Below are 17,331 nucleotides of genomic sequence, written 5' to 3' on the forward strand. Positions count from 1 at the left end.
GACGAGCTTCTTTTGTTGGCACTCCAATATGTCCCATAAACATCACAATTTGTCCTTTTGTTCGATTAATTCCGTCCATATATATCCAGAATGTCCATTTATTTGGCGCATTTGATCCAGAAAACATCACTACAAAATATTTCAAAAGTTGCCTGTAAACTTTGCCAAAACATTTCAAACTACTTTTGTAAAACAACTTTAGGCATTTTTAAACGTTAATAATTGATCAAATTGAAGACGGGTCTATCTGTGTTCAATACAAGAAGACACCAAACCAAGCTACTTTTCAAGTTTTGCGCAACTCTCAACAGTGTTACGCAGTTCCTAGATGGCCGTACATCTTCATTGTACAAATGAATAACCTCAACCAAATTCCAGTGGAATCGGTAGGAACTGAAAACAAGTTCCTAAGAAATATTGTTTCCAATTAGAACTCACTGAACAGACAGAGACCTCAAAAAAAAAGTTCTGAACGGTTAGTCCTCGGGGTTTGCCTGCTACATAAGTTCTGTTATACTCACAGACATGATTCAAACAGTTTTAGAAACTTAATCCAAATCTACTAATAATATGCATATCTTATATTCTTGGTATGAGAGGCAGAAAGTTGAAATTGGGCATGCTATTTATCCAAAAGTGAAAATGCTGCCCCCTATACCTTAAGAAGTTAAGGTGAGAGCCCCTATTATCTCCAAGCCTGTCTCTGACCTTTTTAACCTGTCTCTCCTCTCTGGGGAGGTTCCCATTGCTTGGAAGGCAACCACGGTGCATCCTTTATTTAAAGGTGGAGATCAAGCTGATCCTAACTGTTATAGGCCAATTTCTATTTTGCCCTGTTTATCAAAAGTGTGGGAAAAACATGTTCTCTTGAAGTCTATAGTATTCTCTCTGGTATGTCATCTGGTTTCCGTTCTGGTTATGGATGTGTCACTGCAACCTTAAAGGTCCTAAATTATATCACCATTGCCCTTGATTCTACGCAATGCTGTGCTGCTACTTTTATTGACTTGGACAAAGCTTTTGATATGGTAGACCATTCCATTCTTGTGGGCCGGCTAAGGAGTATTGGTGTATCTGAGGAGTCTTTGGCCTGGTTTGCTAACTACCTCTCTCAAAGAGTGCAATGTATAAAGTCAGAACATCTGCTGTCTAAGCCACTGCCTGTCACCAAGGGAGTACCCCAAGGCTCGATCTTAGGCCCCACGCTCTTCTCAATTTACATCAACAACATAGCTCTCTCATCTATTTATATGCTGATGTCTTATACTAAGCTGGCCCCTCCCCGGATTTTGTGTTAAACGCTTTACAACAAAGCTTTATTAGTGTCCAACAATCTTTCTCTGCCCTTAATCTTGTTCTGAACACCTCCAAAACAAAGGTCATGTGGTTTGGTAAGAAAAATGCCCCTCTCCCCACCGGTGTGATTACTAGCTCTGAGGGTTTAGAGCTTGATACAAGCTCATACAAGTACTTGGGAGTATGGCTAGAAGGTACACTGTCCTACCCTCAACACATATCAAAGCTGCAGGTTAAAATCTAGACTTGATTTCCTCTATCGTAATTGCTCCTCTTTCACCCCAGCTGCCAAACTAAACCTGATTCAGATGAACATCCTACCCATGCTAGATTACGGAGATGTAATTTATTGATCAGCAGGTCAGGGTGCTCTTGAGATGTTCTTTACCATTCTGCAATCAATGCTCATTATAGGACACATTGGCACTCTATGCTCTATACAGTGGCACTCTATACTCCTCTGTAAACTGGTCATCTCTGTACACCGGTCACAAGACCCACTGGTTGATGCTTATTTATAAAACCCTATAGACCTCACTCCCCCCCTATCTGAGATACCTACTGCAGCCTTCATCCTCCACATACAACACCCGTTCTGCCAGTCACATTCTGTTAAAGGTCCCCAAAGTGCACACATCCCTGAGTCGCTGCTCTTTTCAGTTCGCTGCAGCTAGTGACTGGAACGTGTTGCAAAAACCATCAAAGTTTTATCTCCATCTCTTCATTCAAAGACTCAATCATGGACACTCTTACTGACAGTTGTGGCTGCTTCACGTGATGTATTGTTTTCTCTACCTTCTTGCCTTTGTGCTGTTGTCTGTGCCCAATAATGTTTATACCATGTTTTGTGCTGCTACCATGTTGTGCTGTTCCCATGTTGTGTTGCTACCATGTTGTTGTCATGTGGTGTTGCTACCATGCTGTGTTATCATGTGTTGCTGCCATGTTATGTAGTGTTGTGGTCTCTCTCTTGTCGTGATGAGTTTTGTCCTATTTAAAAAATAAATTAAAAAACAAGTCCCCATCCCAAAAGGAGGACTTTTGGTAGGACGTTATTGTAAATAATAATTTGTTCTTAACTGACACTACTAGTTAAATTTAAAAAAGAATAATAACAAAATCAGAAGGTGCTGAATGGAGATCACAAGCTCTTCTACTGAGCAGCAGTGTTGCGATGGAGGGAATAGCCTATATGGAGACTACCTAAAAACCACTGTAACAGAGTTATTGTAAAGTGTGGGAATAAGCTTATGCCAGACTTAGCCTTCGTTTACCCTCTCCCTTGTTCATTTCAAAGTCCATATGTTCATGACCCGATTCATAAATCATGTCAAATAATTTTAAATTCATATTAACCCCTCAAACAGAATATGCTTTGGCAAGATTTTGAGTGATGAAATAAATGTCTATGGTGCAATATTGAATTAGTCGTATTTTGAGAAGGTGCATGCATGGGGATGTCCACGTCACCCAGTTATATGCCCATGCTGTAGAGACACCTAGCGGACTGCAACTTCCCTCTTGTCGGTGTAATACAGCTAGTGCTATCTTGATTTGCACTGGAAAATCCATTACATTAGCGACCTAACTGTGAAGTAAACTCAACTGAGGAGTATTAGAGGATGGAGACTTAGACTAGAAAATGTGCAGGATACCTCTTTTGGTTTCCCTGACTTCCTTCTTTTTATACTGTGTTATGCTTGGGGGGGGGGGGGTGAGATAAAACTCTGAAAGGTACATCAGATTTGCAACACAAGATTTGCTCAAGCCTTAAATGTTAGTCTATAATTGTATGTTCACAGATTAAATGTAATGTTTATGTTTCATGTTTCACACATGGCTTTTCTTACAATCCTAACAATTTAAGTATGGGTTTTCTTACGATCCTAACGATACATACGTTCAACCTTTTGGCAGCTATCTGGCTCCATACATAATCCAACCTCTCCCTGTTTTCCAGTCGTTTCCTATCAATTGAATGTCCCAGAACGTACAAATTTATTGAACTCAGCAAACTACAATTGAGCTTTCTGTCACATGCAAGTAAATCGACGCTTTTCATTGGCTGATATGCATTTTTAACTGGAGAATCCATTTAACTTTAAATGGTTGCTTATGTTCGCAAGTACGGCACTGAGGTCTCTTAGTTATGCCCAACGTTATCAATGAATAATACATGTTTTTCTTGACCAAATGCGACACAATCCCATTGCCTTCCAGTCAAAAACTACACTAACCGCGTTGTCTGCATTGCGTTTTATTTCACCCAGGACAAAGTGCAGAGTTGTGTCTCTCGCTTCACATATGCGACTCTGGCTGTAAACCTACACTCACTTCCCTGAAATGGAAACTGGGCGGAGATCTCGTTCCTGAATCTCGAAAGTGAAAGTATAAAAAGGATTATAGAAGGCTTTTTGTAGCTTGATGGTTAACATTATCACAGGTTTGTAAACCGTGTAAGGCTTATCATTATCGTAACCTATGTGGGCTGTACATGGACCGATGAGATTGCGCGCATGTCGGCCCCTTCCTCAACTGTTCATCGAGTGTGTGCCACGGACACCACCATTTTTGATGTGAGTATTTGCCAATAGCACTACACAGCTGATTCAAATAATGAAAGATTGATGATGAGTTGGTTATTTAAATCAACCATGTTGACTATTAAAACCAACCCTAATGTGAGGTTCTGTGTTATACACTATAGCCCTTACCATATCATATGTGATGGAATATTATTTGCTGTTGGCTTGTGTGGGTATATGTGTTATGCAACATTGGTGACTTGAGACATTGTTAACAGTTTCAGGGCCATGGGCCTTTCTCGTGATGGAAAAATACAGAATAACATGAAGACAGGCACTCTGCAATGAGTTGTGTGGGCACATTCAGAACGTAGTGTTGCGGGAACAAACGGTATTTTGTTAGATAACAGGAGCCAGGTGTGAGAACTGTATTGAGTGTGTGAGCGCATAGATATTCTACACAACTACAACGACTGACCGCTGAAGCGCTTAGGAGGCTGGGACCAGCCTGTGCGCCAACAATCAACGATAAGGCTGAGTGAGTTTAAACCATGCCCAGTCTCTACTCTGACAGGCCGGCTCGGAAGCAGGAACTACTTCTGTCAAGAGTATATTATAATATCTTTGTCAGGAACAAGTCAGTTCTCTGTTTGCCCTGCGAGGTGGGACAGAGAGCCTGTGTATATGAAAATTGCATGTACCTCTTAATGCTTAGCTAATAAAAAAATACATAGTATACAATCGGTGACTCAATGTCATATTTATCCTGATACCAGATTCGAATTGACGCAACCCTAACACTAACCAGAAACCGTGGATGGCGGCATTCGCACAAAACTGAAAGCGCGACCCACTGCATTTAACCATGGAAAGAGGTCTGGGAATATGTCTGAATATAAACATTGTAGTTATTCCCTCCGCAAGGCAATCAAAAAAGCAAAATGCCAGTACAGGGACAATGTGGAGTCACAATTCAACAGCTCAGACACGAGACGTATGTGGCAGGGTCTACATGAAATCACAGACTACAAAATGAAATCCAGCCATGTCACGGACACCAACGTCACACTTCCAGACAAACTAAACACCGTTGCCGTTTTGAGGATAATACAGTACCACCGTCGCAGCCCACGAACAAGGACTGCGCTGGCTGACCAGCTGGCTGGTGTGTTTACGGACATATTCAGTCGCTCCCTATCCAGTCTGTTGTCCCCACATGCTTCAAGATGGCTACCATTGTTCCTGTACCCAAAAGGAAAAGATAATTGAACTAAATGACTACCGCCCCATAGCACTCACTTCTGTCATCATAAAGTGCTTTGAGAGACTAGTCAAGGATCATATCACCTCCACCTTACCGGCCACCCTAGACCCACTTCAGTTTGCACACCGCCCCAACAGGTCCACAGACGATGCAATCGCCATCACACTGCCCTATCCCATCTGGACAAAATAAATACCTATGTAAGAATGCTGTTCATTGACAACAGCTCAGCATTCAACACCATAGTACCCTCCAAGCTCATCATCAAGCTGGAGGACCTGGGTCTCAACCCCACCCTGTGCAATTGGGTCCTGGACTTTGACGGGCCGCCCCCAGTTGGTGAAGGTAGGAAACAGCATCTCCAATTCGCTGACCCTCAACACTGGGTCCCCACAAGGGTGCATGCTCAGCCCTCTCCTGTACACCCTGTTCACCCATGACTGTGTGGCCATGCACACCTCCAACTTAATCATCATGTTTGCAGACGACACAATGGTAGTGGGCGTGATTACAAACAACGACGAGACAGCCTACAGGGAGGAGGTGAGGGCACTCGGAGTGTGGTGTCAGGAAAACAACCTCTCATTCAACGTCAACAAAACAAGGGAGATTATCGTGGACTTCAGGAAACAGCATGACCATTACAGCACCCGATGTCACAGGAAGGCCAAAAGATCATCAAGAACATCAACCACCCGAGCAACTGCCTGTTCACACTTTAATCATTCAGAAGGCGAGGTCAGTACAGGTGAGTCAATTCTGGGACAGAGAGCTGAAAAACAGCTATCTCAAGGCCATCAGACTGCTAAACAGAAATCATTAACTCAGAGAGGCTGCTGCCTACATTGAGACCCAATCACTGGACACTTTAGTAAATGGATCACTAGTCTCTTTATACAATGCACTCTAAATAATACGTTACTCATATGACATGTATATACTGTATTTTATACCATCTATTGCACCTTCGCCATTGCTCATCCATATACTTACATGTGCATATTCTCATTCACCCCTTTAGATTTGTGTGTATTAGGTACTTGTTGGGGAGTTGTTAGATATTACTGTTAGATATTATTGTTATATGTTACTGCACTGTCAGAACTAGAAGCACAAGCATTTCACTACACTCGCATTAACATCTGCTAACCATGTGTATGTGACAAATAAAATGTGATTTGATTTGAAGTGAACTCAAGAGAAAATCACCAGAGGACAGGAATATAAAAAAAACAAAGGCGGCATAGGTAAATTACCTCACACCCCACCCTGTTGGAGAAACAGATGAGACCCAGGAGAGGGGGTGAGTGGAGCTACTGGGAGAAGTACAAATATGTGACAACTACAATATTGTGAGTGCCAAAATGTCATTCAGGCCCTTCCTTTGAAAGACTTAGAAGAAAGATGGCCAGCCCTGTTTGAGCTCACTCGGGTACAACATACAGCTGAATGAAAATAGTCAATGTAGGTAGAAAATGTATATTGATCAAAATATTTTTTTGTCTTGACCTAATATTCTAATCCACAATGAAATATGCATTAAAGATTAGTCAAGATTAGTCTGAACATTCTCACTCTGCACATGCTTTGGGAGGGGTTTCCCAATAGCATTATGGCTCTCAGATCATCTTTTGTCCTTATCTGTTCAGAAGATCCCCCTGGATTTCTGCATAAATTGGTCATAAAATTTGATCTGATCTTCATCTAAGTCACAACAATAGACAGTCTGCTTAAACTAATAACACAAAAACAATTATACATTTTCATGTCTTTATTGAACACACTGTGTAAACATTCACAGTGTAGGGTGGGAAAGTATGTGAACCCTTGGATTTAATAACTGGTTGACCCTCCTTTGGCAGCAACTCAACCAAAGGGTTTCTGTAGTTGCGGATCAGACCTGCACGACGGTCAGGAGGAATTTTGGACCATTCCTCTTTACAAAACTGTTTCAGTTCAGCAATATTCTTAGGGTGTATGGTGTGAACCGCTCACGAGGTCATGCCTCAACATTTTAAATCGGATTGAGGTCAGGACTCTGACTGGACCACTACAGAAGGCTTATTTTCTTCTGTTGAAGCCATTCTGTAGTTGATTTACTTCTGATGATTTGGGTCATTATCCTGTTGCATCACCCAACTTCTGTTGAGCTTCAATTGGCAGACAGATAGCCTTACATTCTCCTGCAAGATGTCTTGATAAACTTGGGAATTCATTTTTCCGTCGATGATAGCAAGCTGTCCAGGCCCTGAGGCAGCAAAGCAGCCCCAAATCATGATGCTCTCTCTACCATAATTTACAGTTGTGATGAGGTTTTGATGTTGGTGTGCTGTGCCTTTTTCTCTCCATGAACAACTCAACTTTAGTTTAATCTGTCCACAGAATATTTTGCAAGAAGCGCTGTGGAACCTCCAGGTGCTCTTTTGCGAACTTCAGACTTGCAGCAATGTTTTTTTTGGACAGCAGTGGCTTCTTGTTTAGTGTTTTACGTATCATAGACCCGTCAACAGAGATGTTAGCATGCTCCAGAGATTTCTGTAAGTCTTTAGCTGACACTCAAGGATTCACCTTAACCTCATTGAGCATTCTGCACTGTGCTCTTGCTGTCATCTTTGCAGGACGGCCACTCCTAGGGAGAGTAGCAGCAGTGCTGAACTTTCTCCATTTATAGGCAATTTGTCTTACCGTGGACTGATGAACATCAAGGCTTTTAGAGACCCTTTCCAGCTTTATGCAAGTCAACAATTACTGTAGGTCTTCTGAGATCTCTTTTGTTCGAGGCATGGTTCACATCAGGCATGCTTCTTGTGAATAGCAAACTCAAATTCTGTAACTGTTTTTTATAGGGCAGGGCAGCTCTAACAATCATCTCCTATCTCGCCTCATTGATTGGACTCCAGGTTAGCTGACTCCTGACTACAATTAGCTTTTGGAAAAGCCATTAACCTAGGGGTTCACATACTTTTTCCAACCTACACTGTGAATGTTTAAATTATGTATTCAATATAGAAAAATACAATCGTGTGTGTTATTAGTTTAAGCACATTGTGTTTGTCTATTGTTGTGACTAAGATGAAGATCAGAACAAATGTTATGACTAATTGATGCAGAAATCCAGGAAATTCCAAAGGGTTCACATACTTTTTCTTGCCACTGTATTTTGTAACAATATGTGCAATGTATGTTTTGAAAACCCATGTTTTAATTAATCTAAAACAGTTTGAATGAGGTATTTGAGCTAAAGTTCATATTGTGCTTTGTCTAAAGTGCTAATTCCAAACTATCGCCTAAACCTTATGCAGTTGTGAACATCTGAAATGATTTGTAGTCAGGTGCAAGCTATCTGGATGTACAGGTAACTTTACCTAAGGAGGCAAGGTGTAGTTATACCCAGAATGCTTACAGATGACAAAATAATGAGCTCTCCACAAATGCCTAAGGAGTAGGGTTTAAGGGGCAATTTGAGTTTGAAGAAATTATAACATTTATTTTATTCAAAATAAAGATGTTGAAGTTGAACACTTGTTTCTTTTTGCATATTCCCTTGTATAGAAATAACACTTTTTAGTAAATTATTATTATTAAAGTATGTGGAGGCAACTATTTACATCAGCTTTTTAAGTATAGTTGTGAGTATATATTTGAGTAGTAGGAACCCAATTTAAATAAATTTTACTAACCTGAATACAATAAGTTACTACATTTGTAGATTAAACATAGAATATCAATTACGATACTGAGAAAATTCAGCAAATTTATCTTACAATAGTAGTTTGGTAACTAATTAAATTAAGTATATCAAACGTATAACATTAGTTCTGGGACTTGAAGGACTTAAGCAGGCTAAACAAAAGAACTGTTCTGAACCTGATAAAATGAAGTTGGATGAAAGGAAATTTTGAGATCCAGTTGTTTGCACTTAATATATTTGAGTTTGTAATACACTAAAAGTGGAGCATATTATACTTAAAATATCCTCCTTGTTGGATTTACTTAAAAAGCTGATGCAAATAGTTACCTACATTTTTTTAAGTAAAAGGGACACTATTTTGTGTAGTGCACCGACCATATCTCTGCCGGTACCCGGTGAGCTGCAGGAGCCTTGGAATGACTGGATAGAATATTTTGAATTGTACATTACACAGGGCAGACATAATAGGCTTGCCAGACGAAGAGAGGATAACATTGTTATGCGCTTGCCTTGGCAATGAGGGACTGTGCATCTTAAATACCTTGACAATGACTGAAACATGTGCAACAATGATTGATGCCCTCACTGTTTACTTCAGCAATGCTCAGGAGCCTCGGGACTGTCAGGAGCCTCGGGACTGTCAGGAGCCTCGGGACTGTCAGGAGCCTCGGGACTGTCAGGAGCCTCGGGACTGTCAGGAGCCTCGGGACTGTCAGGAGCCTCGGGACTGTCAGGAGCCTCAGGACCCGGATGATTCACAAAGAATCAAACAGAACAGTGAGTCAAACAGAACTTCCCAAAACTTTCACAATTCTGATCATCAAAATGTGAGCACCATATTTAACATTTGTACAAATAGCAACATGCACCCATAATGTTTAAAGGTCATAAATACTTATGAAAACATTGTAATAGTTGGCCAGAGAGTGTTAAGTACAAAACATGTTTAGAATTTACCAAAACAAACATATATTTAATAACAGAACATAATGTGTTGATTCCAGGTCACAGCAATACAGGTCAGATGTCTGCATCCATCTTGGGTCATCTGTATTCCTCTTAAGTATTAGCCCACTGAGCTAAAGCCCACCAAACTCACAAAGCCAACTCAATGACACAGGTTTCCTGTTGTCAAGTGATATTAAGTATGACTAGCAATCCTGGAAAATATCCATGATGATGTGTTTTGTGTCATGGATATTTTAAAGGTAGTAAATGTAGGATAGCTGTGTGGACTGAAATGTATAATGGCCATACATGTTCTGGAAAATTCTCAATACTACCAATTGGATACCACGAAATTGGGGAGAAAAAAGGGGTAAAAAAAATATAGTGCCTTGCGAAAGTACTCGGCCCCCTTGAACTTTGCGACCTTTTGCCACATTTCAGGCTTCAAACATAAAGATATAAAACTGTATTTTTTGTGAAGAATAAACAACAAGTGGGACACTATCATGAAGTGGAACGACATTTATTGGATATTTCAAACTTTTTTTAACAAATCAAAAACTGAAAAATTGGGCGTGCAAAATTATTCAGCCCCCTTAAGTTAATACTTTGTAGCGCCACCTTTTGCTGCGATTACAGCTGTAAGTCGCTTGGGGTATGTCTCTATCAGTTTTGCACATCGAGAGACTGACATTTTTTCCCATTCCTCCTTGCAAAACAGCTCGAGCTCAGTGAGGTTGGATGGAGAGCATTTGTGAACAGCAGTTTTCAGTTCTTTCCACAGATTCTCGATTGGATTCAGGTCTGGACTTTGACTTGGCCATTCTAACACCTGGATATGTTTATTTTTTAACCATTCCATTGTAGATTTTGCTTTATGTTTTGGATCATTGTCTTGTTGGAAGACAAATCTCTGTCCCAGTCTCAGGTCTTTTGCAGACTCCATCAGGTTTTCTTCCAGAATGGTCCTGTATTTGGCTCCATCCATCTTCCCATCAATTTTAACCATCTTCCCTGTCCCTGCTGAAGAAAAGCAGGCCCAAACCATGATGCTGCCACCACCATGTTTGACAGTGGGGATGGTGTGGTCAGGGTGATGAGCTGTGTTGCTTTTACGCCAAACATAACGTTTTGCATTGTTGCCAAAATGTTCAATTTTGGTTTCATCTGACCAGAGCACCTTCTTCCACATGTTTGGTGTGTTTCCCAGGTGGCTTGTGGCTAACTTTAAACAACACTTTTTATGGATATCTTTAAGAAATGGCTTTCTTCTTGCCACTCTTCCATAAAGGCCAGATTTGTGCAATATACGACTGATTGTTGTCCTATGGACAGAGTCTCCCACCTCAGCTGTAGATCTCTGCAGTTCATCCAGAGTGATCATGGGCCTCTTGGCTGCATCTCTGATCAGTCTTCTCCTTGTATGAGCTGAAAGTTTAGAGGGACGGCCAGGTCTTGGTCTGATACTCCTTCCATTTCAATATTATCGCTTGCAGAGTGCTCCTTGGGATGTTTAAAGCTTGGGAAATCTTTTTGTATCAAAATCCGGCTTTAAACTTCTTCACAACAGTATCTCGGACCTGCCTGGTGTGTTCCTTGTTCTTCATGATGCTCTCTGCGCTTTTAACGGAACTCTGAGACTATCACAGTGCAGGTGCATTTATACGGAGACTTGATTACACACAGGTGGATTGTATTTATCATCATTAGTCATTTAGGTCAACATTGGCTCATTCAGAGATCCTCACTGAACTTCTGGAGAGAGTTTGCTGCACTGAAAGTAAAGGGGCTGAATAATTTTGCACGCCCAATTTTTCAGTTTTTGATTTGTTAAAAAAGTTTGAAATATCCAATAAATGTCGTTCCACTTCATGATTGTGTCCCACTTGTTGTTGATTCTTCACAAAAAAATACAGTTTTATATCTTTATGTTTGAAGCCTGAAATGTGGCAAAAGGTCGCAAAGTTCAAGGGGGCCGAATACTTTCGCAAGGCACTGTACATGTTTTACGGGCCATACTTTTCCCCCCTTGGGTTAGAGGATGGTTTTTGAGTAAAATGCACCCCTTTAACCTTTCAAATCCCAAATAGTGAATAGCTAGTTTACTTTCAACAAACTACAATAGGTTAGGCTACTGTTGTGGATTCGGTGAATTACTAGGTGACTTTCTGGCTAACACATACCTGCTTTGGCAACAAGCAGGTTATCATAAAAGAGCAATATTTTTTTTCTATTTAGGAAAAAGGATAATCATTACAGGAGCAGCAGCAACAGTGGGAGCAAGTAAGATAATGTATTTAGTCAGCATGAATATTATATTTGATCCAATAACTCCACTAATCTGATTGATCTGTATTATATTTGTTGATTTTTGCTATAAAAAAACACTGTGGTCAAAATCCATTGTAGACATAAGTTCAAACAATGTAAATGGAACAATAATTGCCAGAATAAGAAACAGTATAAATGGCACAATAATTGTCAGTATTAGAAAAGAAAATCTCTAGTCTATGCTCTGAACATTATTGGTTAAGCCCTTTCTAGGTGTTACCTTCAAATAATTTCACAGTTGTATTACTACTTTCTTTTGCCATTTATGCCTAAGTCATTCACATTATAGTGATACCATTGTCAAACCTCCTATAACAGGGAGCCATGTATGTTTTTGGTTGTTTGCTCGTTGCATGCTCTTGTCTGCTGGGCCTTCACAGCTGCAGCAGTGTTGGGGGCACCAGTAGCCCTGGGAGTGGCAGGTTTGACTACTGTTGGGGTTGCTGCTGGAGCAACTGCAGGGGGCACCGCAATAGGTAAAATCAAAGAAAGCTTTAATGGCATGATGGAATAAAGGAAGCCAATGGTAGTGTTTGTGATTATACTGTTTAGATCATATGACTTATTGAGTAGAATTTATCATTGATGATTTTCTTCTTTGCTCTTATAATGTAAGGATGTGTATCCTGTGTGTGTCCATTTTGGGTCACCCATGTTCTTTGAAACTATTACCCCACTGAGCCAAAACCCACTAAAGACCCAAAGCCACCTCCATGACACTCATATGTTTCAAGTGGTATTCAGCATGATCAGAAGTCCTGGAAAATATCTATGATAATGCGTTTTGTGTCAAAAAGCATAATTATAGTTTTTTTCCCAGGAAGTTAATGCAGGCTTTCTATTAGGACAGCTATGAGGCTTTCGTATGCAGTGTATATAATTACATTTTGGGACTATATGAAGGGTGGACTGACGGGCTAGAACATTTTCCTTGAGTAAAAGTCCTTTTAACCTTTTGAATCCAAAATGGTGAGTACCTAGTTTACAATCAACAACCAATGTTAATCTGATGGATTGGGTGAATTACAAGTTGAGTTGCCATAAAAGGAGGTTATCATAAAATATTTTCTTTACCATTTAGGAACGAGTACAATTGCTGCAGCAGCAACAGCAACAGTGGGAGCAGGTAAGATTATTTATTTAGTCAGCATGAATTCAAATGATCAATTACCAGCTTCAAATAATTTGTATAGATGTACAGTATTGCTACTTTGTTTTGTTGTTTAGGCCAAACATTCACATGACAGTGGTACTATTGTCAACCTCTTATTACATGAGGCCAGGTATGTTTTTGGTTGCTTGCTCAAGTGTTTCTGCTGGGCCTTCATAGTTGCGGCAGTGGCAATGGCACCAGTTGTCCTAGGAGCGATAGGATTCACTGCTGGTGGGATTGCTGCTGGATCATATGCAGCAAGCATGATGTCTGCAGCGGCCGCGGTAAATGGAGGTGGGGTAGCAGCAGGGGGTCTTGTTGCTGTTCTACAGTCAGCAGGTAAATACGAAGAAAGCTACAGTCTTTCGGATGAAATAAAGATGGACAATGTTGGTTGTTGTGATGTCATAACTTACTAAATCACATGACTTGATGTCGTTTATCATTGCTGTTTGGATTTATGTCTTTTTTATGTGGGACAGTGACAGATGTGTATGTGGTCAACCTAGGTGCTGCAGGGCTTTCAGGAGCGGCTACAGCGGCGGTGGGAGGTGCTGGAGCTGCGATTAGTGGAGCCTTGGGATGGGGGGCCGCAGGAGCAGGGTTCTCAGGAGCGGCAGCAGCTACTACAGCAGCTACGGCAGGTGTGTGAGTGGCAGTGTAATGTAAGCAAGTTTGTTTCTCATATGGGATAGTGACGTGTGTGGTCTTCTCCAGGTGCTGCAGGGCTCTCTGCAACGGCTACAGCAGCCGCGGGAGGTGTTGGAGCAGCAGTTGGGGGAACAGCAGCATGGCTGGCCTCAAAGCCAAGGACACCTGAAAAGGAGGAAGGAAAAGATACAGGAGCAGCTACAGCAGCTGCTGCAGGAGGTTTATCAGATTCATTTATCATTGATAAATTGGTCATGTAAGTCAAATTAATATTTGGCCTCTAGAGCTAAGGACTGTATAGGCGAAGGCTGGTTCATGTAGGTAAGCTACCACTATGGGGCAGTAGTTAAAGTGCAAGAAATAGTTGTCACTTTATTGCATACATGAAAAGACAAGGTACTTTTAGTAGGTAAGGTAAAGGCTTGATCAGGTGTGGTGAGTTGCTAGGAGGCCACACCTGGCGTGGCCAGAAGGTAAATGGGATAAGAGCAGTGAGGATGTTTGTATCTCGTATGTGGAACAGCAATGTGTGTGGTCTTCCTCTAGGTGCCTCAGGAGAGGCTACAAAGGCTGTGGGAGGTGTTAGAGCAGCAGTTGTTGGAGCGTCTGAAGGGGAGGGAGGAGTCAAGGAGAGAGAGCTTTCAGGAACGACTACAGCAGCTGCAGAAGGTGTGTGAGGAGTAATTTATCATTTTAATTGGTAATGTAAGGATATTTGTATCTCAAATGTGGAACAGCGATGTGTGTGGTCTTCATCTAGGTGCTACAGGGCTTTCAGGAGAGGCTACAGCAGCTGTGGGTCGTGTTAAAACAGCAGTTGGTGGAGCGGCGGGATGGCTGTTCTCAAGAATCAGGACGTCTAAAAAGGAGGGAGGAGATTAAAGAGGGAAGAGAGAGGATGAGAAGAGGGCCCTTTACATAAAAAACTGTTGATGTTATGAATGTTTTTTTTGTTGCTCCTTAATTATTTGTTATTATATTTTTCTCATTGGAAGGTTGCAAGTTCAAACCCCCGAGCCGACAAGGTACAAATATGTCGTTCTGCCCCTGAACAGGCAGTTAACCCACTGTTCCTAGGCCATCATTGAAAATAAGAATTTGTTCTTAACTGACTTGCCTAGTAAAATAAAAAAATACAAAATTGCTAGCAATACTAAGGAACAACCACACAAATGTGACAGAGGAAAGATTTAACAATGGAATTATGAGTGGCGTCTTTAGGCCTAGATTTCTGGGGCTTCAGCCCAAGAGGTTTTTGTTCCAGAAAGAAATTGTTTTTCTGACTGAACCACATATCTTTTGACAGTAACGCAATGTCCCGTTTTGGACTGAAGCTGAACTTTACAATATTATATTTAACCCTGTTTAAAATGAGCAATGTTGAGGTGGTAGAACTGACCAAATGAAATTAATCGTAGACGTATTATAACCTATTCCATTCTACAGGTTAACGTGCTTGGATCATGTCTGTTATTTCCATATAGACTATGTAACTATTTGTTTAAAAAAATAAGAAATAGTGAATTTATTTCATTGGGCTGTATTTATTCACTTACCTACTTAGTTTTTCTATCATTGCTGTTGCGCTGTCAAGAGGATAACCTGCAAGTTAGTATTTCATTGCACTGTTTACTCCATTTACTCCATGGCGGACTGCAATAGCGTCGAATAGTCCCTGCGATATGCAACTGTTCAGGGAAGTCAGGAACCAATACACGCAGTCAGTCAGGAAAGCAAAGGCCAGCTTTTTCAAGCAGAAATTTGCATCCTGTAGCTCTAACTCAAAAAAGTTCTGGGACACTGTAAAGTCCATGGAGAACAAGAGCACCTCCTCCCAGCTGCCCACTGCACTGAGGCTAGGTAACATGGTCACCACTGATAAATCCATGATAATCGATAACTTCAACAAGCATTTCTCAATGGCTGGTCATGCCTTACTCCTGGCTACTCCTACCTCGGCCAACAGCCGAGGTAGGACTTATCCAGAGTAAGTCACTCTGGATAAGAGCATCTACTAAATTACTAAAATGTCAATGTAAAATGCCAGGGGGGGGCAGCCAGAAAGAAAGGGGAAGAGATGGCCAGCTTTGTGGTTAGATTGTAGGTGAATAGTTTTATTTTTTTAATACATAGGCCCTTAACTTGGAACTATCCATCCCGGATCTGGGAGAATTGTCATCAACTATACTAATTAGCATAGCGCAACGGTAAAAAAAAAATACTAGAAAATATTCATATTCATGAAATCACAAGTGAAATATAGTGAAACACAGCTTAGCCTTTTGTTAACCACCGTGTCATCTCAGATTTTGAAATGATGCTTTTACAGCCAAAGCAAGACAAGCATTTGTGTATTTTTATTGATAGCCTAGCATAGCACTATGTCCAGCTAGCAGCAGAAAGCTTGGTCACGAAAATCAGAAAGGCAATCAAATTAACCATTTACCTTTGATGATCTTCGGATGTTTTCACTGACGAGACTCCCAGTTAGACAGCAAATGTTCCTTTTGTTCCATAAAGATTATTTTTATACCCAAAATTCAGTAGGAGCGAGAGAAAAATGACTACCTCTGTCTTTTACGCAAGAATCACTCTGAGAGCCCTCAGCTGGCCACTTACGCAATGTAGTCGTTTACGCTCATTCTTCAAATCAAAGGCCTGAAACTACGTCTAAAGGCTGTAGACACATTAGGGAAGCCACAGAAAAAGGAATCTGGTTGATATCCCTTTCAATGGGCAATAGGGATACATAGAAAGACAGGGGTTTCAAAATAAGAGTCACTTCCTGATTGGATTTTTCTCAGGATTTCGCCTGCAATATCAGTTCTGTTATACTCACAGACAATTTTTTTTACAGTTTTGGAAACTTTAGAGTGTTTTCTATCCTAAGCTGTCAATTATAAGCATATTCTAGCATATGGTCCTAAGAAATAGGCAGTTCACTTTGTGGATGTTATTTTTCCAAAAATAAAAATAGTGCCTCTTAGTTTCAAGAGGTTTAATTGTGTCCTCAAATGTTGTCATCTAAAAATCTCACATTAGCTGGTAGAACTGATGAGGTTGTATATCTTATTAGTTTCTACATTTTTTTTTTAAATTTTTTGCTCATGTAATTGTATAAGGCCAAACGGTTTGGTGGGGATATAGCTATAATTAAAACATGGAGAGACATCTGTGGTGACTGTCATTGCACAATGCCTTACATCACATGCTCACATGCACTAGACTAGATCAAGTGCCATCTAGATTAACCTAAAATTGTTCTTCGGCTGGCCCCATAGAAGAACCCTTTGAAGAAATATTTTTGGTTCCAGATAGAGCCCTTTTGGTTCCAAGTAGAACCCTTTCCACAGAGGGTTCTACCTGGAACCAAAGGGTTATCCTATGGGAGAGCGTAGATCAACATGACATGATAAAATTGACATAGCCCGATGAGTGAATAAAATTGCCGCCAGTAAGATTTTAATTGAAC

General features: G+C 40.7%; 1 protein-coding gene across 1 annotated transcript; it reads left to right on the top strand.

The window, feature by feature from the left end:
* The first annotated feature begins 3,442 nt into the window (after positions 1-3,442).
* On the top strand, positions 3,443-17,030 carry LOC135525940 (uncharacterized). Its single transcript, XM_064953914.1, has 10 exons — positions 3,443-3,872; positions 9,375-9,553; positions 11,963-12,007; positions 12,436-12,531; positions 13,137-13,181; positions 13,386-13,547; positions 13,718-13,852; positions 13,926-14,078; positions 14,406-14,528; positions 14,620-17,030. The coding sequence occupies exons 1-10, from the start codon at positions 3,778-3,780 to the stop codon at positions 14,739-14,741; spliced, it is 1,155 nt and encodes a 384-aa protein (XP_064809986.1). The 5' UTR covers positions 3,443-3,777; the 3' UTR covers positions 14,742-17,030.
* Positions 17,031-17,331: the final 301 nt, after the last annotated feature.

The sequence above is a fragment of the Oncorhynchus masou genome, chromosome 32, assembly GCF_036934945.1.
Source record: "Oncorhynchus masou masou isolate Uvic2021 chromosome 32, UVic_Omas_1.1, whole genome shotgun sequence".
NCBI classification, from domain to species: domain Eukaryota; kingdom Metazoa; phylum Chordata; class Actinopteri; order Salmoniformes; family Salmonidae; genus Oncorhynchus; species Oncorhynchus masou.